Source organism: Curcuma longa, chromosome 2 (assembly GCF_044706935.1).
Source record: "Curcuma longa cultivar G26 ecotype Majalengka, Jawa Barat chromosome 2, ITB_CL_G26_1.1, whole genome shotgun sequence".
In the NCBI taxonomy this organism is placed as follows: Eukaryota; Viridiplantae; Streptophyta; class Magnoliopsida; order Zingiberales; family Zingiberaceae; genus Curcuma; species Curcuma longa.
Genome location: NC_133862.1, coordinates 5,730,585 through 5,751,861, shown reverse-complemented (window position 1 = coordinate 5,751,861; position 21,277 = coordinate 5,730,585). Strand labels below are relative to the sequence as shown.

General features: G+C 37.8%; 2 protein-coding genes, 2 long non-coding RNA genes and 1 pseudogene across 7 annotated transcripts; 4 read left to right on the top strand and 1 right to left on the bottom strand.

The window, feature by feature from the left end:
• Positions 1 to 898: 898 nt before the first annotated feature.
• On the bottom strand, positions 899 to 7,153 carry LOC141822204 (histone-lysine N-methyltransferase, H3 lysine-9 specific SUVH1-like). 4 transcript variants are annotated; one of them, XM_074709642.1, is made up of 4 exons: positions 6,920 to 7,146; positions 6,323 to 6,604; positions 4,455 to 6,220; positions 899 to 1,193 (listed from the first exon to the last, which is right to left on the bottom strand). In XM_074709642.1, exons 2-3 carry the CDS (start codon positions 6,513 to 6,515, stop codon positions 4,506 to 4,508), a joined length of 1,908 nt encoding a protein of 635 aa, XP_074565743.1. In that variant the 5' UTR covers positions 6,516 to 6,604; positions 6,920 to 7,146; the 3' UTR covers positions 899 to 1,193; positions 4,455 to 4,505. The 4 variants fall into 4 exon arrangements, with proteins under 4 accessions (XP_074565743.1, XP_074565742.1, XP_074565740.1 ...); XM_074709641.1 differs by having other exon boundaries at positions 4,455 to 6,604; positions 7,064 to 7,153; XM_074709639.1 differs by having other exon boundaries at positions 4,455 to 6,604.
• A 340-nt stretch (positions 7,154 to 7,493) lies between these two features.
• Positions 7,494 to 7,790, top strand: LOC141820120 (uncharacterized). Its single transcript, XR_012601115.1, has 3 exons — positions 7,494 to 7,514; positions 7,629 to 7,675; positions 7,768 to 7,790. It is a non-coding gene; the product is annotated as an uncharacterized LOC141820120 (long non-coding RNA).
• A 37-nt stretch (positions 7,791 to 7,827) lies between these two features.
• Positions 7,828 to 8,817, top strand: LOC141815807 (uncharacterized; annotated as a pseudogene).
• A 5,270-nt stretch (positions 8,818 to 14,087) lies between these two features.
• LOC141822118 (uncharacterized) lies at positions 14,088 to 14,854 on the top strand. Its single transcript, XR_012601239.1, has 4 exons — positions 14,088 to 14,130; positions 14,211 to 14,283; positions 14,461 to 14,525; positions 14,591 to 14,854. It is a non-coding gene; the product is annotated as an uncharacterized LOC141822118 (long non-coding RNA).
• Positions 14,855 to 15,898: 1,044 nt separating this feature from the next.
• LOC141821789 (F-box protein SKIP24) lies at positions 15,899 to 19,187 on the top strand. Its single transcript, XM_074709151.1, has 5 exons — positions 15,899 to 16,192; positions 16,268 to 16,441; positions 17,349 to 17,511; positions 17,598 to 17,730; positions 18,572 to 19,187. The coding sequence occupies exons 1-5, from the start codon at positions 15,978 to 15,980 to the stop codon at positions 18,628 to 18,630; spliced, it is 744 nt and encodes a 247-aa protein (XP_074565252.1). The 5' UTR covers positions 15,899 to 15,977; the 3' UTR covers positions 18,631 to 19,187.
• The last annotated feature ends 2,090 nt before the right edge of the window (positions 19,188 to 21,277 follow it).

Below are 21,277 nucleotides of genomic sequence, written 5' to 3'. Positions count from 1 at the left end.
TTGACCAAAAACAAAAATTCAACGGTAATAACAACATATTTTGATCCGATATATCCTCTATTATATTATATACATGAATAAAAAATTTATTTCAACTCAATATTCACCCTCTTGTATTAAATTATTATTCATTCATTTCATTTTCAAACTTATCAAATTAATAATTAAATTTATATTTATTTTAAAAATTTTAAATATATATATTTAAAATAATATCAATATATATTTAAATGACTAATAAATACTCATCCCTTCTAATTTGATAGATCCTATCAGTTGACTCATTAATACTTTTGCCCTATCAATCAAGCCTGTCTAACAATAGACGTGGCTAATTAAAATTTATCAATTTATCTTTTGATGATCATGAAATCAATCATGTAAAATCGCTAAAATGATGAATTTCATTTTTTTTTTTTTTGCTGAAGTGAATGTTTAAAGTGAATGACCAAGTCCATTCATTCACTCATCACCCTTAAACCCTATACTAACAAATCTCTTTTTTTTTATATACCAAATATCCTATCTATACAGATTTTATCTATCAAATAAATTCAAAAAAAAAAAAAAGACTACAAACGTGACACTCTAACATGACTAATTATTCAAACACCACATACATACGTTGTGTGAATTTTAAACTCTGATTGCTTAAAAAAACATCGAGTAATGATAGATAGCATGAAAAATTATAGTATGAATGTAACATGACACACTCAATACAAGTGAGTTTTATTGACATGCAGTGGAACTCACATCCATTCATTGAGTGTGTCATGCTACATCCATGCTACAATTTTCATGTTACCTATCATTACTCAAAAACATCCGGTCATTTCCCACCACACCACCTTCAGCTTTGAGCAATCATCTCCATTTAATAAAAAAAAAGTAGAAATAAAATAATAACTAAACCATCTGAATTTGATCTAAAATCATCAGATCTAATTAATTCTTAAACTGAATTCATCACTTACTTTCAAACTAAATCATCAGATCTCAAATACACATTCTACTATTCAGAAAGACTACCACAGCATGAAAGCATGAGATAGGCAGTCAGTAGCCTACCCTACAAAGCATCACCTCCTGCCTTGAGTTCAATAACGTCCAAAGATCTCATAATGCAATTAGCCGACGCCATGTTGATCAAAAAACAGTTTTTCGGTTGCGGCGTAGCGAAATACATCAACCTGGAAAGAGCAACCAAAGGCCGCGAGTTAGAAAATCCTCTTCACTGTCCAGCAGAAGCATCCAAATGTAGAATTAGTGAAGATTAGCAAGGTTCAGAAATTTCAGATCTATTCAGCTCATATCAGTTATCTCATGCTAATGTTACAGAAGAACAATCCAGTGATGAAACTGCAGCTAATCCAGTGATGAAATAGTTTTGGTAAAGGAAGGAATTAACTACATGAGAGAAAAGTCATTAAAAGCAAATCTAAGCCATTAAGAAATTAAATTAACCCTAATATACTAGAAGTTAACTGAAAGAAGAAAAAAACAATGAATTCTATATTATATGATAGAAAGTATAATGGTCAAAAGAGTAAAATGATCTTTTAAAAAAATCTTACATATAGTAGAAACAGTCAAAGTGAGATCAATGGGAATTTAAAAGAAAAAAAAATCTTGTATTAATACATAGAATGACAATAAAGTTGAAATGGTTATTTGACTTAGAAGTCATGTCATAGATAAGCAGTCTTCTATTTGATGATTTGCTGTCAAAAGCAATTGACAAGGGAGTTCCAATGAAGTGTTATATTACTTTACATATTCTTTGATGTCAAAACTATTCTAAAAAAAGTAGAAATATTTTTAATATATTTTCTAATTTTTATATCAGAACCTTAAGATTCATATGATTCACGATTCAATAATTCACGAAAATGATCCATGCCAAGAACCTCAATTTGACATCCTTGAAGGGGAGTTCTCAAGGCTAACAAATCACTTTGTTGGGAAGTTAAAGTTAATGCATACAAAGGATCTTGGTCAATGGCATCCCCTGGGGCCTTGCTTGCTTGTCATGTTACTTTCATCAATTGATTTCACCAGAAGGTTTTCTTTTTATAAAAAAAATGATGTATTTGCTATTTTTGAGAGGTGGAAGAGCCTAGTTGAAAATGAATATAGTGCTAAGTTACAATGCTGATGGGACAATAGAGAAGCATTTTGTACTACATAGTATTTAGACCTATGGCCTCTAATCTTCTGAGTGCTTGTCCTCCACCCACAATGTCCTCTTCCATCCTTCGTGACATCAATTTTATCACCCTCACCTACATCACGTCAACTATCATTGCATATCTACTATCCTACTCTATCATCTTGGAATAATTCTTTAGAGGATTTCCGTAAAATGTGTCTTAGTCTCGAAGGTTTTAGAGCAAATTTAAAGGCGAACATCAATACTAAAGAATTTGAGACATCTACTTGTCTAGCAACCACAATAAACCTTTTCAAGAATCTTGAGAGAGAGGCTCATCTGCCGCCTACCTCAAAAAAGTCATTAAGCTATCAATACTTTGAGGAGCTCTACTGCTACGCATGAATTAAGATTCAAAATCTCGCTTCAATTATTTAAAATTGCTAAACTTTCTAGGGCAACTTTGAAAACCATCCATGAGCTATCCCCTTAGTTGTCAAGAAAAATTAACACATCAATGCATCAGCATCCAATAAAGAGAAATGTGAGTTAAAAGTATATGCATGCATAGCAGAATCAGTATTGTTGTTATATGTACCTATGCTCAACATCTGGAGGTTTTGTGGTATCAACTCTTATTGCACCTAACCCTAACCTCGAACAGTCCCTCTATTTTCTGATTCACCATCTATCTATTTTGCATCTACTGTAGGCACACCCTTTTCTTTTTCCACAGCTGCTCAAATTTTGCCTCCTTGCTAGAATTATAATGTCCCCTTATCTTCTATTAATTTTGTCCCTGATTATATAATCAGTTTGTTTTCTCCCTCTTCAACCTTGGAAACATCTTCCTAATTAATATTTGAACTAACATCCTTAATTGTAAATTCAACACCTCGCAGGCTTCTCCATCAACCATCACTGAGTCATCTAGAAATTTCAATCCCTGAGACCCTTGAATTACGTAGTTTCATCTACTAAGGAGAGGCAACTCTCCCCCTATAAAGCTATTCACATCAACATTCATCAAAACTATGAGTTCAATAAGCTTGGCAGTTTTTTCTTCTCCTCCCTTCTTATCTCCATACTCAGCACTCCGTTTTCCCATATACGATGCCAAATTTGTTATGATTAATTTATGACAGCTTATAGAAATCTGCCAACTATGGCACTTTCCCTAGACACCAGTCAGGAATGAAGCCAATGGAGCTCAAGTTAGAAAATTTGAACAAGTTCTGATTAGGCTGGGAAATTTGCCCAAACTGAATTCAGTTTAGCTTAAGTAGATGGGATGGGATGATACAGAGTTGAACTAGCGACTGAATTGATTGGATTTTATGATTTTGATGGATCCAGGAAAAGAATTGTGGGCTGCTATAGAATTGTAGCTTGAGGAGACTTTTGTAGTCGTGGGTCAAAGTGGAGAAGACTTGGAATGGGTCGCAGTGATATCAAAGAATGTCCCAGAAGGAATGGTTTTTTTGTCATTCACGACTAGAATTCCCCTTTATAAGATCCTATGAATGAGCATTCATCCAATAACACCTAGTTACACATTGCCTAATCATCAAAGAATCCAGACTGTTCTCTATTGCACAATGGCCTCGATGATTGAGCATGCATGGCCTCTGGATTGATTTACTACCCTGGATGACCTTGTCCACACCGATTATGCTTGCTCTGTACAGTCACACATCTAATGGTAGCAAAATTAATAGTTTTTTTACACACATTAAAACTGAAGGATGATATTTAAAGGCATCAATTTGTGGACACTCCTAAACTGCATAACTTCTTAAGCTTTGTCTTGACCACCTTAGCTCTATAACTGAAAAGAGATGATTTTCCATCGTCATCACCAACAGAGATAAGCTCCTCAATAAGGAAATATGACACTACTAGGATGAATATGGGCATCCTCATACAATAAAAGAAAAAATGGTTTAAAAGGAAGGCGTATGTCTATTTGTCACAATTGAAAAGAAGAAACATGAAAGACTGGATATAGGCCTCATGGGAAGAAAGTCATGCCCATAAAGCTTAATCCTTGATAATGAGATTATCTCATGAGACAGAAAAAGCAAACACCGATAAGTAACTCAAAAAGATAGTTTTTTTTTCATGATATGCAATATAAACAAAAACATGAAATAGACATAATTGAAAATACAAAGTAAATGACACGAGACAACCACTAATTCATTTAGTTGATGCAAGAAAGCAAGCAATCAGCTATGCATGATGTTCAGAAGAATAGGAATTGAAAATAAAACATATATTTAAATAAGGAGCAAATCCTTACCCTGATGGATGTGTAGTTGTTTAAAGTACTTGATATACTATTGATCAAGCTTTAGCCAAAATAGCCTCGACAATTTGGAGATTTACACAAGCATTTCCTGCTTCGAAGTGATTCAGAGCCAGGACCGTAATCGTATGTCAATTCAGTCATAGGAGGAATGTGCTTCATCGCAAAGAACATTATATGTGGATATTCCTCATCGCCATGATCATGTAAAACTGGTTGCCAGAAAAGATTAGGAGAGCAGCTATGATTCATAAAACGTGCTATGTTGCCTGAATTCTTCGCACTTATTGTAAAGGGAAATGGTCTAAACACCTCATTAACAATTCCTAATTCAGGATCTTCCAATAATTCAGGATCTTCCAATAATTCAGGCCTATAATTGAATCTCATTACTTTTTCACCAAGATAAGTAGGTCGAAAGATATACTCATCCTCTTCATCTTCATCTTGAACCCTGCTATCAATAATCTCACCTGTATATTCACAAACAAATGTTCCTGCTCTAATAGGGTCCCAGGAACAAAGACCCCAACCACGTTCTTTGGTCCTAAAAACTTCAAAGTGGAGCCTAATACCCTTCTGAGTGACCCTATTTCGGCAATTAAAAGAGCATTGGCAGGATAAACAGCATTCATAAATTAAAGGCTTACGACATACAAGAAGGCCCATTGAATTGTATGGTAAATCACCCCCATTTTGCTGGGCACAAGAGCAGTTCCGGTCACCAGGGAGACACACACTAAGGCACATGCAACCTCGTGAAGGCTTCATCACATTAGTAGGGTGTGGACACTTAACATTTGTTAAGTAAACAAAATGGTTTGGTTTTCTCTCATAATCAACATCATTGACAAGGCAAACTGGAAAGTTCTCTGCACCTGATGATATGTCGGGTAGTATCACTCTACCTCTACTAGATGGATCCGTTTTCCACTTCTGCACCATTTTCCAGGTTGCAATTCCATCAGGCTGCCCTGGCTCTCGTAGCAACTTGTACTTGAACATGTTGAACCCTGCCTTGCCTTTAACAGTCCATGAACTTTCAATCTTATAAAGACCATCATAGATGTATATTTTACCAGTTGGACAATTAATATCTTTAGCACTACGTACAACCCGAATCTGATTCTTCCTGTAAAAACTTGTATCAAGAGCAAGGTTGCCTCTTTCCAGCTTTTGGTCGTCTGGTTTTTTATGCCTGTCCTGACCTCCCTGGCCACTATAAATCAAAACATCAACATCATCATCTTCATTTTCATAACCACCAGATGACACAATACAAACAGCAATACGGTCCTCTTTGTCACCAAAGCTAGTTGTCAGGAAATCAATACCTGCCATAGTAGGAGCATGCAATCCAATCAAATTCATTTCAAACCTGAAGTAGAAAATATCTCCAACTTCAACACCTGGAACAGATCCAATCCTCTTCCCTGCATTAGTCCTCACATCCCTAGCAGACATGATGGCCCCAATTTTCAAGTCTTGGCGCCTGAGCACATCTTTTGCCTCGTCCAACTGAAGAAGCCTCCTACGGAGTGCATCAAACATCATAAGTATCATATCTACTGACTCCCTAGGGTTATTTGGCATAGGTAGGGCCAAGGGAAGTGGTTTTATTGGACTCTTGATAAGTCGTTTACTTTTGACATTTCTCTTCTGGCTATCTGCTCGTGCCTTCTTAGCTCTCTTGCCTGAGGATGTTGTATTGCCTTCAAAAGAAGGGTCGTCATCGTCATCGGAGAGTGCAATGGTAGTACCTGCTGAACAAAAGGAGCTAGAGAGTGGTGTCCTAGTTGTTGTTGCATTTATGGAGCCATTAGTACAAGATTTCATTGCAATAGGGCCCGTTTTCTGGGTACCTTGGTCGACAGGGTCAGGACCGGAAAGAGAGAAGCCAGATGGAGTGATGCAAACAATGGGAGGCACAGTTGACTGCGTAACCGTGTCAAAGCCAAATGGCGCAGGGAACATTGGCGCCAAAGACCGTAAAGGCTTCACATCCAATACCCCTTTTTCCTCGGATGGAGGAGTCCTATTGGATCTTCTTTCCATGACAAAGCAAACAACTGATAGTGCAGAACAAGAACCACCAAGTTTGAGAAACTAGAAGCTCATTTCCCTTCTTCAGACCGTATGAACTACTGAAGAAAATGCAAACAAAAGGTTCAAATCACAGAACCAAGACGCGAATCAGTTATAAAGTATCCAACCATTCAGGAATCTGGGAGCTCATCAGAAAGCTTGGAAGTAAACATAAAATAAAAATACATTAAAAACCCCCAAATTTTAGAAGATTGCCAAAATAAATATCTTAATGAGATAGCGAACCCTAGTCGATATCACTCAAACAAGGTATGAAGAAGACGAAGAAGAAAGGCAACTAGAGATCAAAAAGGGTATCCCCATTCGGGTTCTCTCGATAAACCAAGTAACCGCAAAAGTTCATCAAAACGAACCTTCGAACACTCGCAAGCACGAAAGTCGTAAACCTAGCTCGAAGTCGAAGGGATCTCACAGATTCGACAGCAGAAGCAGCTTGACGCGAATCTCTCGCCACACAAGAAGCCGATCGGGGAAAGAGCGGAGGACGAAGCAAGTACCAGTCACGCCAGCTGAAGGATGCGCGCTTGGGATTCGCCTCGGGGACCTCGAGCTGCCTCCTCTCGCTCCTCGCGCCTCCGCTTCGCTGTTCGCCTTCTGGCTTTCCATCCCGTACTTGTTTCTTTATTTACCTTGCCGCCCAGCTACCACGTGGTGCCCTACCAGCCGTCCGATTGAAACCTTTCATTTTTACCCTTCAACTTTATAAATATTATTAAAACACCCTTTGCAGTTCAGTGTTATATCCCATATATATGACAAAAAATAATTCTTCACGTATTTTTTCGAACCAATCAAATCTTGACAAGTGGTTGGTAGGTCAGCCAGTGAGATCTCCCTAATAGATGCTCTTAATCATGATCAAATTGACCTAAAGAAGAAGAAGATGAAAGATTTACTGCTTTTCTTCTCCTCTTTCTCCTCGAGAGATTCAAATATTGAATTCCAAAGGTAAATCTTCCTCTGTTCTTCCATATATTTATCGCTCTAGGAAAGAAAATCTTATTCACTTTCTAGATATTGTTTTCTTTCCCTTCAGAAATTTGATATCTTTTGTCTGAATAGAGAGAGATTCAGAATTAGCTCCAACGCCATTTCCTTCCTCTCTTTCAGTGAGTGCTTTGTCGATCGATCATCTTCCATGATGTTGTTATTTGAAGATTGTTATTGTTTTTCAGAGTTGATTTTCAATTGTCATGAACAGACAGACACTCAAGGAAGGAGGAGGAGGAGAAGAAGAAGAAGAAATAAAAAACAAGCTCTAATGTGGCTCTTGTTTGTGCTGCACAAGGTCGTTCCCCCTCTGTTTGTTCTGTTCCTGAATTCCCTCCCAGTCATTGCTTGCACATCTCTTCTTCTCGGAGTCCTTTTGATCCACAGTGAGCCGAACACCCGCAAGCACAGACACGCCGGCGATCGAACGAGGAAGGATTCAGTCACTGAAAGCCTCGGATTCAGAGCAACGAGGAGGACAGTTGTGAGAAGAGTCATCTCTGATGCAGATAGTGATGAATGGCATGAGATTGATCGAGAACAGGATGGCGATCCTAATTCCGATTTCAAGTCAGAGAGATCTGGTTCTTCAATGGCAGCTGCTGCATCGGTGGATGGCAGCGATGTCGGAGAGAAAGATGGTGAAGAAAAAGCTGTGTCGTGGAGCGAAGATGACCAGAGAATTATCATTCAGATCGGGAACTCCGAGCTCGAAAGAAACCGGCGGTTGGAGAGGGTGATCGCCATTCGAAACGCAAGGCTGATGATGGATGGCAATGGAGGAGGAGACGAGCCACCGTCGATGCTTTCCCCGACGCAAAGCCCGTTAGATCTTCTTCCTCGCGATCCTGCAATATCCAAGGAGAATCCACTCCAGATGAGGCCGACGAAGAAGGCGAGACAGATTCGTCGAATTCACAGAAGGAAGCAAACAAGAAGCCTGATGCAGCAGGAGCTGATCAATTTAGCTGCTGGTTTGCGCAGAGTCTGGCATCAGTCGAAGAGCATGAATCGCTGTCGAAGGAGGTGTCAGTGATCGAGGAGGGCGATGTGATCGGCCTTGAAATGTACAGAGCTCGCAAAGGTTTCGGTTTCGATGGCCCAGTTGTGAGGGCTGTGCCGGCGCCGGCGCCGGCGCCGGCGTCAGCAGCTAAGAAGGCATTGCTGCGCTCGAGTGTGGTTTCAATGAGGATGTAGACATCAAGCTGAGTTCTTTGTGTTGTTGCGTAAGGAGCTAGTGTTGTTGCCTTGTGTACTCATTCGGTTTGGTTCAATTCGATTCGATTGATTGAAATATATGCAATATAGTTCAGCGGAAGTGCTCGGATTGAACTTGGCCCCAAAGGCGTGGGCCTAGCTCGATCGAAGCGTGCTTAGTCCACCCAAGGTGTTTAGATGGAGTCATTTTCCGAGTCGGGGCCTGAGTGGATCGAGTCCGATTTCAAACACCCAAGGTGTGCTTAGGGTTGTTAGTTGAAGTTGTGATTTTTCTTACAAATTAAGATTCTTCATAGCAATTTTTATATAATTAAATATTTATGAATAAATTTGGTATATTGATGGACTATATTGCATAATATACTAGAACAAAATTTATAAATTACTAAAATTTTATCAAACTTATAAATAAAAAAATTTATAATATTAAACTCACTAAGCAATTAAAATAATATTTAGAATGTAAAAAATTATAATAATAAATTTAAATTAAAATGCAAATAATTAGACTTAAACAATGAAGAGACTTAGTTAATTTTAATCTTACTCTGGCTTAATATTCTTAAATATTGATCATTTACCATGTAAAGTTAAAAAGATATACTTAAAAGGAATCATGAGAATTTTTTTTTTGTCTTTTTAGGATTTTAAAAATTCAAAATATGTGTTAAAATATCTATATTTCTTAAAATTTTCAAAATTACTAAAACCCCCTATTTTTTCCTCTTGAGTCCTCAAAGTTTTGAAATCTCAACACACGAACCAAATTGAACTAAAAATGTTTTAATTTTAGAAATTTCAAATATTCTTAGGTGCAAATCCTCATATAATTTTTTTTTACAGTTGACTACTACGAGAGGGAGAGTATTTAACCTTGTCACTTCATCCCCCGAGCCATGGTGTCACGGTAGGACATCCAGATTGTGACCCAGGCACCCATGGTTCGATCCCCATCTACGGCGTATTTACAGAAATTTTCCTCCAAATGAAAATTGTAATCAAAGGATGCTGGACATTTGAGTTGGCCGCTGCGTGCGCTTCCCGATTTACCCTGGTAACCGGTGGAAAACTTTCGTAGGGCCGGGGCGACAACCCCCTGTTGGTGCCCCGGTTAGTTTTGATGTGGTCAACTAGGTTAAGTTAGGTCCTGTTATTTTTCTGATCCCTCTGCTAAGTGTGCAGGAGCTTAGGTACGGAGAAAGTCAAGCGTAAGACGTAGTGGACGAGAAGGATTGCGCGGGGAAGTGAGCCGACGGGCTCGGTGCAATCCGAGGGACGTGGAAGCTACGGAAGAGTACGCCGGTGGATTGAGAAAGACGTGCGCGAAGTCCGAGGGACGAGAAGCCGGGAGGAAGCACGCTCGAGGGGCAAAAGGCCGGAGTCGGGTTCGGGTGAGCCTAACTCCGGTTGGCCAGAAATCACTCAACCGAAGATTTTATAAAAAGTCAACAAAAGTCAAAATATTGACTTTGACTAGCAAAGAAGAGTTGGACTTTTTGGACGTGGCGGTTGCAAAAAAAAAAGAAAAAAAATAAGATTTATCTTTTATTATATAAAAGATAAATACTTAGTTTTATTAAGGATAAATCTCTTTATCTTTTATTAAAAATAAAGTTTATCCTTATTTAATCAACGGCTACAATCAAAGTCTATCTCCGATCAACAGTTAGGATCGTATCAACGGATCAACGGCCAAGAGAAAATTTATCTACGATCAACGATCCAGATATATTCTCTTATGCTATAAATAAACTTAGAATGTTTAGAGCTATATATCAATTATATTCTTTTCTCTTCTAAGTCTGTGAGTAGGGCTGGGTCGGTACGGTATACCGAATTTTACATATGATACCGTATACCGTACCGAAAATTTTGGCATAAAAAAAACCTATACCGTTACCATACCAAAAATTCGGTATACCGGAATTTCGGTATACCGAAAATTCGGTATACCAAATTTTCGGTATAGTATAAAATGCATACCGATCAAAATGTTCGGTATACCGATCATACCGATCATACTGAAATACCGACCAACCGATCGATCATACTGATCATACCGATCGTATAAAAATGTTCGGTATACCGATCATACCGAAATACCGTACCCAATATCAATTTTAAAAATAATAAATAATTTATAAGAGGATATATAATAGGTATTTCGGTATATACCGAAATACCGAAAAATAATAATTTCATACCGATACCGATAAAAAAATTCGGTACGGTATTATACCGTACCAAAATTTTCGGTATGAAATTTTCGGTAAACGGTAAATATCGGTATGGTATGTGCGGTATACCGAAAATCCTCCTTCCCCGACCTTCCCCGACCTCCGATCCTTCTCTTCGTCAGTGTCTGATCCAGAGACTGCGGGGCCGCTGCGAGAATCCTCCTTCCCCGACCTCCGATCCTTCTCTTCGTCAGTGTCTGATCCAGAGACTGCGGGGCCGCTGCGAGGACCTCCGATCCTTCTCTTCGTCAGTGTCTGATCCAGAGACTGCCCCCGTTGCATTGTTCTTCGGAAGGTCTCTAACACCTGGGCGGCAGTTGAGGCATTGTATCTCTTTATCTTTTATTATATAAAAGATAAATACTTAGTTTTATTAAGGATAAATCTCTTTATCTTTTATTAAAAATAAAGTTTATCCTTATTTAATCAACGGCTACAATCAAAGTCTATCTCCGATCAACAGTTAGGATCGTATCAACGGATCAACGGCCAAGAGAAAATTTATCTACGATCAACGATCCAGATATATTCTCTTATGCTATAAATAGACTTAGAATGTTTAGAGCTATATATCAATTATATTCTTTTCTCTTCTAAGTCTGTGAGTAGGGCTGGGTCGGTACGGTATACCGAATTTTACATATGATACCGTATACCGTACCAAAAATTTCGGCATAAAAAAAACCTATACCGTTACCATACCGAAAATTCGGTATACCGGAATTTCGGTATACCGAAAATTCGGTATACCAAATTTTCGGTATAGTATAAAATGCATACCGATCAAAATGTTCGGTATACCGATCATACCGATCATACCGAAATACCGACCAACCGATCGATCATACTGATCATACCGATCGTATAAAAATGTTCGGTATACCGATCATACCGAAATACCGTACCCAATATCAATTTTAAAAATAATAAATAATTTATAAGAGGATATATAATAGGTATTTCGGTATATACCGAAATACCGAAAAATAATAATTTCATACCGATACCGATACCGAAAAATTCGGTACGGTATTATACCGTACCAAAATTTTCGGTATGAACGGTAAATATCGGTATGGTATGTGCGGTATACCGAAAATCCTCCTTCCCCGACCTTCCCCGACCTCCGATCCTTCTCTTCGTCAGTGTCTGATCCAGAGACTGCGGGGCCGCTGCGAGAATCCTCCTTCCCCGACCTCCGATCCTTCTCTTCGTCAGTGTCTGATCCAGAGACTGCGGGGCCGCTGCAAGAATCCTCCTTCCCCGACCTCCGATCCTTCTCTTCGTCAGTGTCTGATCCAGAGACTGTGGGGCCGCTGCGAGGGTTCCGCCAGAACCCCCCGTTGCATTGTTCTTCGGAAGGTCTCTAACACCTGGGCGGCAGTTGAGGCATTGTATCTCTTTATCTTTTATTATATAAAAGATAAATACTTAGTTTTATTAAGGATAAATCTCTTGATCTTTTATTAAAAATAAAGTTTATCCTTATTTAATCAACGGCTACAATCAAAGTCTATCTCCGATCAACAGTTAGGATCGTATCAACGGATCAACGGCCAAGAGAAAATTTATCTACGATCAACGATCCAGATATATTCTCTTATGCTATAAATAGACTTAGAATGTTTAGAGCTATATATCAATTATATTCTTTTCTCTTCTAAGTATGTGAGTAGGGCTGGGTCGGTACGGTATACCGAATTTTACATATGATACAGTATACCGTACCGAAAATTTCGGCATAAAAAAAACCTATACCGTTACCATACCGAAAATTCGGTATACCAGAATTTCGATATACCGAAAATTCGGTATACCAAATTTTCGGTATAGTATAAAATGCATACCGATCAAAATGTTCGGTATACCGATCATACCGATCATACCGAAATACCGACCAACCGATCGATCATACCGATCGTATAAAAATGTTCGGTATACCGATCATACCGAAATACCGTATCCAATATCAATTTTAAAAATAATAAATAATTTATAAGAGGATATATAATAGGTATTTCGGTATATACCGAAATACCGAAAAATAATAATTTCATACCGATACCGATACCGAAAAATTCGGTACGGTATTATACCGTACCAAAATTTTCGGTATACCGAAATTTTCGGTATGAACGGTAAATATCGGTATGGTATGTGCGGTATACCGAAAATCCTCCTTCCTCGACCTTCCCCGACCTCCGATCCTTCTCTTCGTCAGTGTCTGATCCAGAGACTGCGGGGCCGCTGCGAGAATCCTCCTTCCCCGACCTCCGATCCTTCTCTTCGTCAGTGTCTGATCCAGAGACTGCGGGGCCGCTGCGAGAATCCTCCTTCCCCGACCTCCGATCCTTCTCTTCGTCAGTGTCTGATCCAGAGACTGCGGGGCCGCTGCGAGGGTTCCGCCAGAACCCCCCGTTGCATTGTTCTTCGGAAGGCCTCTAACACCTGGGCGGCAGTTGAGGCATTGTATCTCTCCACCAAGGTGAAAGGTTTCTGACATTTTTAGGAATTAAAAGAAAAAAGGGGAGGAATAAATATATATATAGTGTAATTATTTATCTACAATTTATTATCTATAAAACTTTATCTATCTTATATATCCTCACATATGCCCTCTATTATACGTACGTGGATTATTAACATAGGGATGCATAAATTTTACAAGTGTTGAAATAATACATTTCATGGTTCTCATTTTTATTTTCTCGTGTAGCTAGGCAAGATGAGACCATATGATGATGGAGATGAATTTGCATTCACAAAACATATCAAGTAGATTTTGATTACTGGAGAACAATTCTGATCACTTTAATGGAAATATATGTAGGACAAAATAAACATCTAGCAAGGATTGCATGATTAATTTAAGCATGGGTAGCTGACCATTGAGCATATATTTGCATTCTAGTGACTTTGTTGCTTTGATCTTTATCTATCTTAGACGAAGGCGTCCAGAACTTGGTTAGCAGTTGAGGCATCGTATCTCTCCACAAAGGTGCTCCTCTCTTCTTTTCTCTTTCTGCATTGATCCGATTTTTCTTGAAAATCTTTATCTATCTTAGACGAAGGCGTCCAGAATATGGCTAACAGTTCAGGAGAGATATCTCTCCACCAAGGTGGCTCCTCTTTTCTTTTCTATGTTTTTCTTGAATTTATCTTTATCTATCTTATTTATTTTTTATGTTGAATGGTGCAGAATTTTGTCGAGAGTCATAGGGTGCTCTTCAAAGTTGGAGCAACGATTGCATCTGCCCTTGCTGCATGGGCAGGTAGCTGACTTCCTACCTTAATTCTATTTGTGTACAATGGTTGAGCTTTTAGATAAGGCTTTGTTTATGATAGAAAACTCTGAATTTAGCTCCATGTGTAGGTTCTCTTTCCTTACTTCCTCTATAATCAGCAGGTAGTTGATTAATTAACAACTTTATTTTTTGATTATTTTGCAGGTTATTCTATGACTCAGAGACATCAGTCCAACGTCGAAAAAACGCTCAAGTCAATGGACCAAATTGTAAGTTCTTAGCTAGGCGATGAATAGTTTGTCATCTATGTTAACCCTTTGCATTAGATGTTCAGTTAAGTAAGCGTGAAGAGACTAAAAAACTTGCAAACTCTGGGAAGTCAGCACTACTGCTTTCATAGCAACAACTGGAACATCTTTTATCATTGGGTTTGTTGCCATCTACCATCTTCACTTCTACATTTGAATTTTTTATAAATCATCTTGAGTTCATTATCTATCCTGTTATAGTTGAATAACTAAGATTACAACAAGTGAAATTTTAGGCAAAAATTGTCAAAACTGCATGTACGACATGCACAAATATGGAAATACTTCTAAATGATGCCAAATCTTACAATTTATATAACAAACTGTTGTAACCAATTGCTCACCTGCAGCTATGGCCTGGGTCGGAGAGGTGGACAATGGTACGCCAACAGGAAATTGCGCAGAGAGCAGCTCAAGTTGATGGGTCAGCTGAAGCCCTAACGATGGCAACTCTTGAGGAAGTCCTTCGGAAATTTTAGAAGAACTCCAGCCTCAAAAACCGAAGAGACACCCGCCATCGCCCATGTTGGTTTATCTGTACCCGCCAACAAATGATTGAATAAATTTTGACCTTAGTGGGCAGATCAAGGATACAAGTTTTTTTCTTCTTGTTCTTAGAAAATTAAAGTTATTGGAACAAAAACCAATTCCTTTTTCATTAGTTGTACAGAATCTTTCCTCAGATGCAGCAACAATATTATTGTTTTTTGTTTTCCTGAGTCGATGGTGAATCCAAACAAACACATCAACATGGGAAAGATCTGGAGAAAACTATAAAATCAAGCTTAGAAGCCGAAGTCCAGATCCTCCTCTTCCTCGCGGACGCAATGCTGTCGCTCTGGTTCCGGCGAAGCCGCCGGTAGACCCGCATTCCCTCTTCGTCACCGTCGCCGTCGCCGTCTCCAGCGTTGAAGACCTTAACGCCGCCGTTGACGGCGTCGACTCGCATCCTCGCCTCCCAGACGGAGCCGGCGACGACGCCAGAACTCGCCAAGGCGGGAGGCGCTCTGCATGGCTTCCTTCTTCTACTTCAATTTTCCCCGCACAATTCAGCGGAAAAGAGAACGGGAAGGGAAGGCTGAAGAAGGAAGCGAGTAGAGAGCTGAGGAGTTTGAAAGAAGGAAGGAGGCGAGGCGAGGACGAAGGACGAGATTATTATAGGAATTATTGATAAAAAAAATGAATTTTATAAAGTAGAGTGTGAGGGTGTTTTTGTCAAAATAGTCGCCTCTTTCACGATATTTTTTGAGCACCGACAACAAATTAAAATCCAAAAAAGGAAAAAATAGAAAGAAAAAAAGAAGTAATTAATAGGGCAGAAAATATTCCTTCAATCTCTCTCGATCCTTCTCCGGCGGACAGGCGTTGCCTATAATTCATCTTCGTCTTGTCGGTGGCGGCTGCGGCGAGAGCATGGCGATGTTGCCGGACGATATATGGGCTCGTATCTTGCAGATCGGCACCGACTCGGCCCGCCTCACCTACCGCGACCTCTGCGCCCTCTCCATGGCCTCCCGCCGCCTCAGCCGCCTCTCCGCCGACCCCGCCCTGTGGTCTACCCTCCTCGCCATCGACTTTCCGGACGACGAAAACGCCTCTCCTTCACCAAAAACCCTCTACCAGACAAGGTAAGCGGGGCGCGCCTGCCTGCCTGCCTTCCTTGTCTACTCCGCCTTTGATGTGGGATTTGAGTTTTGATTCAGATTCAAGTTGGACAAGGCAAAGAGGGTCGCCCTTCAGAGAGCGAAGATGCTGTTCGCACAGAGTAAGGTAGCTGTTTCTCGGAAGAGGCTGCAAGAGTTGAAGTTGTTGTTGGTGCGGGAGGGCGACAGGCTCAAGGCCGCTGTCGAAGAGTTGAGAAATTTGGAGAGATCCAGGTGCTTTATTGTTTGAATTAAATCTGCAAGAGTTCATTCTGAATTGATCACAAATTAACGGCTTCAGTTACTACTAAAACTCATAGGTTTTTTTTTTCCTGGTCATTAACACTTTTTTATGTTGCTGGTTTCTTTGCTGTTCATCTTTTGGCGAAAAGTTTGAGCATAGTGATGACATTAATTCCCAACTTTCCAAGTATTAGATAACAGAATAGCTCGAAATGCCTATGTTTTATGTACTAAATCTAGGGAGCTAGTTCATGGGGCTAAGGGCGGTAGAGAGGTTTTGACAACTTCGGCATTGTTTAACATGAAGTTCATATATGTATGGATGATTGGAATTTCAATATACCAAATTAGCAAATTGTGTTCTAGGATATGTTGAATATGTAAGATCAAGGTTTCAAATGACACGCGATCATTATTTCATAAAGCACATATGGTGTTTAATTATATTTCTTGTTCATATTAAAGTCATACGTAACACTAATTGTAATCATAACAATTGCATAATATGTGTAACCAAAATTTCTAGTTTTACATCTGCCACATGAAGTGCATACTGAGTTTACAAGAAACATAATAAAGTTACAACCAACATAATATTGAACACATGAGCTGCATAACACTTGGTGCAGTCCAATTCAAGCAAGCCGACCACATACAATAGAAAGTCGAATGTAGGATATGCGATGAGGTCATCCTTGTGCATATTATTTCATTTAGATTCTTGAGGTACCTGAAGAAACCTTATGTTTTTCTTTATTTTATCACTTTCTTTCAGTTAGATTGCAATGATTTAGACATCAGTAATCCAAGCCTTAGTTTATTATCACCAGGTGAATGCTTGGTGTTCTAATTGTCACTGTTGTTATGTTGTCGATGTTCTAATAATTTAATATTTCAGGACTGCATCTGTCGCTCTAAATGTATGGCAGCCAGAAGTCGTTCGTGGGAGACAGAAGCAGATAGTCAAGCAGTGCACTGTACCAATTGAATCTCGTGTCTGTGCTCTAAAGATGGAAGTTCAAGTCTGTAAGCAACAGATTGCTACTTTTAACAAGGCCTATGTATGACTCTGATATTCTTGTTCTATATATGTAGGATTGTTGCAGCTCAACATTTTTATTATGTATCTTATCTTTATGTTTGACAGGAAGAGGAGAAGAAAAAATTGGGGAAGCACAAACAGGCACTGGCATCGCTGGAATATCATCCACTACAAAGCCATTTTAATTCAACCACCAGTCATTCTAATAAAAGGAAAAGATTGGAGCTAAGTAGTGATTGTAAGTCACTTTTCTTGAATCTTTAGCTTGATGCTTTTTGATCTTTGGAATGTGGAGAATAAAAAGAGCAAGATAAAAAGTAAAACAAGGAAGAAGAACATATCTCACAACAATAAGGAATGAAAAGAAACTAAAGACAATAGGTATTTAATTTCCACTACTTGAGAAAACTTATCCATGGAAGTTATTTAAGAGAGATTGTTGTTTTTGCATGCCTTGAATCTGGCTAGTGTGGCTGAGGGATGGAAGGTAAAACCATGAAACTGTGCATGAACAATTATTATTTATTTTATTTCGATATGAAAGGAAAATGAATCATGATTTGGTAAAATTCTACTCGTTGAGATTGAGCATCCATCTGTCTTCATGGTTAGGCCTCACTGATGCAAACATGCCCATTCGTAAACTGTTAGATGCTGATCTCTCTTGCTTGTTCATTTGGATTTGTTTCTGGCATGTTCAGAAAAATGCCCCAATAATAATACACAAGAAGATACTGGACCAATAGATTTTGTAGTTAGTAGTGGAATTTATTAAAGTCTAAGGTGTAGCCGTTAAAGGGAGGTTAAAGAAGATATTAGTCATTATAATGAAAATTGATTTAATGTGTTTAATTGTTACTAATGATAGAGGGTTGCATAAAGCTCAGTGGATGACGAGATTCATATAGCCTATTTCAAATAATTGGAACAAAACGCAGCTTGATGATAATAATTAATAATATTGAACATGAATCAGTGGATAAATAAGGTAGAACTTCATATAAGTTAAACCATTTGATTGAGGATCATGACAATTTATAACTGTTCTTTGTGATATGTATTTTTCATTTCTGTCGCAGCAAAGCTTTCTAGTGCTGCTCTCGAATGGGACGAACAAGAAAAGGCAGAGAGCTCCTGATTAAGCTCACTTGGTAGTTCTATAGCATTCCATCTTTGATTCCAATCACCTGCAACAGCTTCTTTGCAGGACTACTTACAGCTTAAAGATCAAGTATCAGCTCTCACTTTGAAGCTACCTAACGAAAGCTTTTCGACAAAACACACACAGAAAAAGAAAGAAAACTCGCGTGCAGGGCGCCCTTGTGCTCAGGTGTTGTTTGATGATACGAGGCGATGGTACAAGTTATGCTGCTTCTGTTATCAAGCCTCTACTTATCCTGTGTTTCGGCTGACAAATTACTGGCTTGAATCGGAGTGATTGAAGAAATTTAAGTCATTTGGATCCAATTAAGGTTTCTCTTCTGTTTCATCTTCAGTCGATTAGTAGCCGAACAACTACTGAATCCTTTTCAGAGGGATCCCTCGGAGAGATTGCTATAAAAGACTCTGGACTCGATATTCATCTTTGTAACTTGGATCAAATTTGACGATAGATCATAATGAGAATGTTATCATTTAACAATGATACAATAGATATACACTCATCCGGATGAGATATTTATCAGAGTTCAATGATAGAAATAATAATGTCCAAATATTTATGAATATTATGAAAACGTTGTTTCTTTATTCAGTTTAATTTGCAAGTGAGACTTACATTAACAATACTATATGCTTATTAGAAGCGAAGTAAAGTTCTTTAGGAAAAAAAGGAACAAATAGTTCCATTTTTCTGTTTATAAAGCACTCAAAAATATGCATGGCTCAATAAACTTTTCTTTTCTATTAATTTCTGCCATTTCGACAAAATTAGAGCCAGAAATTAATCAGAATTGTGAATTATAATCTTTAAATTCGCTTTCAACAATTCTAATTGATATTATTGTTCTAAAGTTTTGTATTTTTTTCTTCTTCAATATCCTTCCTTTTATAACTCTTTCAGTTAAAATACAATAGTTTGCCCAAGTTCAGTTTATAAAATGTAAATAAAATCTCTCTTATAACTTTATCAGAATTGGTAATTCAAGTATCCATTCTTTCAAACTCAGATTAATTTTGAAAGTGATCAATTCGATCTCACAAAAATTTTTCACCAACTATAAGAGTAAATCGAGAAGCACGAACGACATATTGCTCCTCAATCATTATTCAAAGAGTTGTCTCCTCACACTGTAGTTAGAATCAACCTATGAATATTTGATTAACTACAAAAATATCTTGCCGTTATATTGTAACTCTATTGTACCATAATCCTAGGGCGATGAGGATATATTTGACTAATCATGTGCATGTATTAGAATGTTTATTTCATATCAATTCTTATAATTCAAAAAGATAAATGAAAGAACCCTTACTAGTTTGGGGTGAGTATTCGGTTAGAAGAATATTTATTTTTTTCATACAAGAACAAACCGACAACAATTCAACAATCGAATTAACTGAAATTTTTAAATATTATAAAAATTTTATTAATAAATTAGAGATTTATATATTTATTTACTTAAAATTTATAAATTATTTTTTTTTATTTAATTAATTCGGTTAATTCACAAGAAAATTTAAAACCGAAACAACAATTAACCGAAAAAAAATAAATTCCGAAAGAACCCTTACTAGTTAATCTACCTACCACAAGGAATAACTTTTTTTTCTAGATCTTGTCCCCATTTGAGAAAAGATATTGACAAGAAGAGAGAAAGATTTGCTAGATATCTTAATTGGCATTATGGGAGACTAAAGAGGTGTTAATAATGTATTAATTTACAAGGTTTGTTTGAGTGGTTGCAACTTGCAAATTGAACTCTTATAAGAGAATATGTCAATTTGTTTTTTTTGTCTTCTCCTTTGCAGTCCTTATCCTTCATTATCATTAAAATTATGATAACCTAGAAATTTTCTCTAGTGTAATTAGGTTTTCGTAAGGTTTTATCAAAGCAATGATCATTAATTAACTAGCTCACTACTTAATCATTTTGACTAGTCCAACCATTTCACTTGGGTCAATTGTATGGTCTTGCCCCAATCAACTATCTAACCTACCCTACCTAATTCACTAGGTTCATTCAATCCAATCAACTAGCTCTCCTGTGTTTGACTAATTTGATATTTCAACCGACTAATTAAGCAAACTAGTCCAATCAATTCAGCTCAATCAATTTCTTTAGTTGAGACTTAGCTCGCACGGGACTAACTTAACTCAATCGATCCACTCTTAACTAATTTATCTTTACTTTACTTATGCTTATCATGCATTATCATATTTATATAAAATAGTTAGACACAAAAATGTCACTTGTACATAACCCTCAAATATGAACAAACCCTCTAGAATTGATATACTATTAGCAGGGTAAATAATAACTTTCATTAAAGATGATTTTGAAAGTTCATGTATAAATTATGTTCTGAATTTAGAGAGTGAAAGATCATCTATTTTTAAAATTAATAGAAAGAAGTTCAATTAATGTGGAGATTCAAAATAATAATAATGTGTAAAAAAAAAGACAGTCAATACTGGCAGTACACACAGTACCACCACCTGCCTGATTGTAGACTTTGGACACACAACAATCCATCCATCACTACAACTCATCTCCAGGATAAACTCAAAGAACTAATCATGAATCCACCTCACATGTCTTCTTCATTTTATCTATTTTATTCTC

Bases quoted from the DNA above. Each gene is read 5' to 3' on its own strand.
- LOC141822204 (XM_074709641.1), bottom strand. From the start codon at position 6,515: ATGGAAAGAAGATCCAATAGGACTCCTCCATCCGAGGAAAAAGGGGTA.
- LOC141821789 (XM_074709151.1), top strand. From the start codon at position 15,978: ATGGCGATGTTGCCGGACGATATATGGGCTCGTATCTTGCAGATCGGC. The intron at 16,442-17,348 runs GTGCTTTATTGT...TTAATATTTCAG, and splicing joins AGAAATTTGGAGAGATCCAG to GACTGCATCTGTCGCTCTAA. The intron at 17,512-17,597 runs GTATGACTCTGA...TATGTTTGACAG, and splicing joins CTACTTTTAACAAGGCCTAT to GAAGAGGAGAAGAAAAAATT.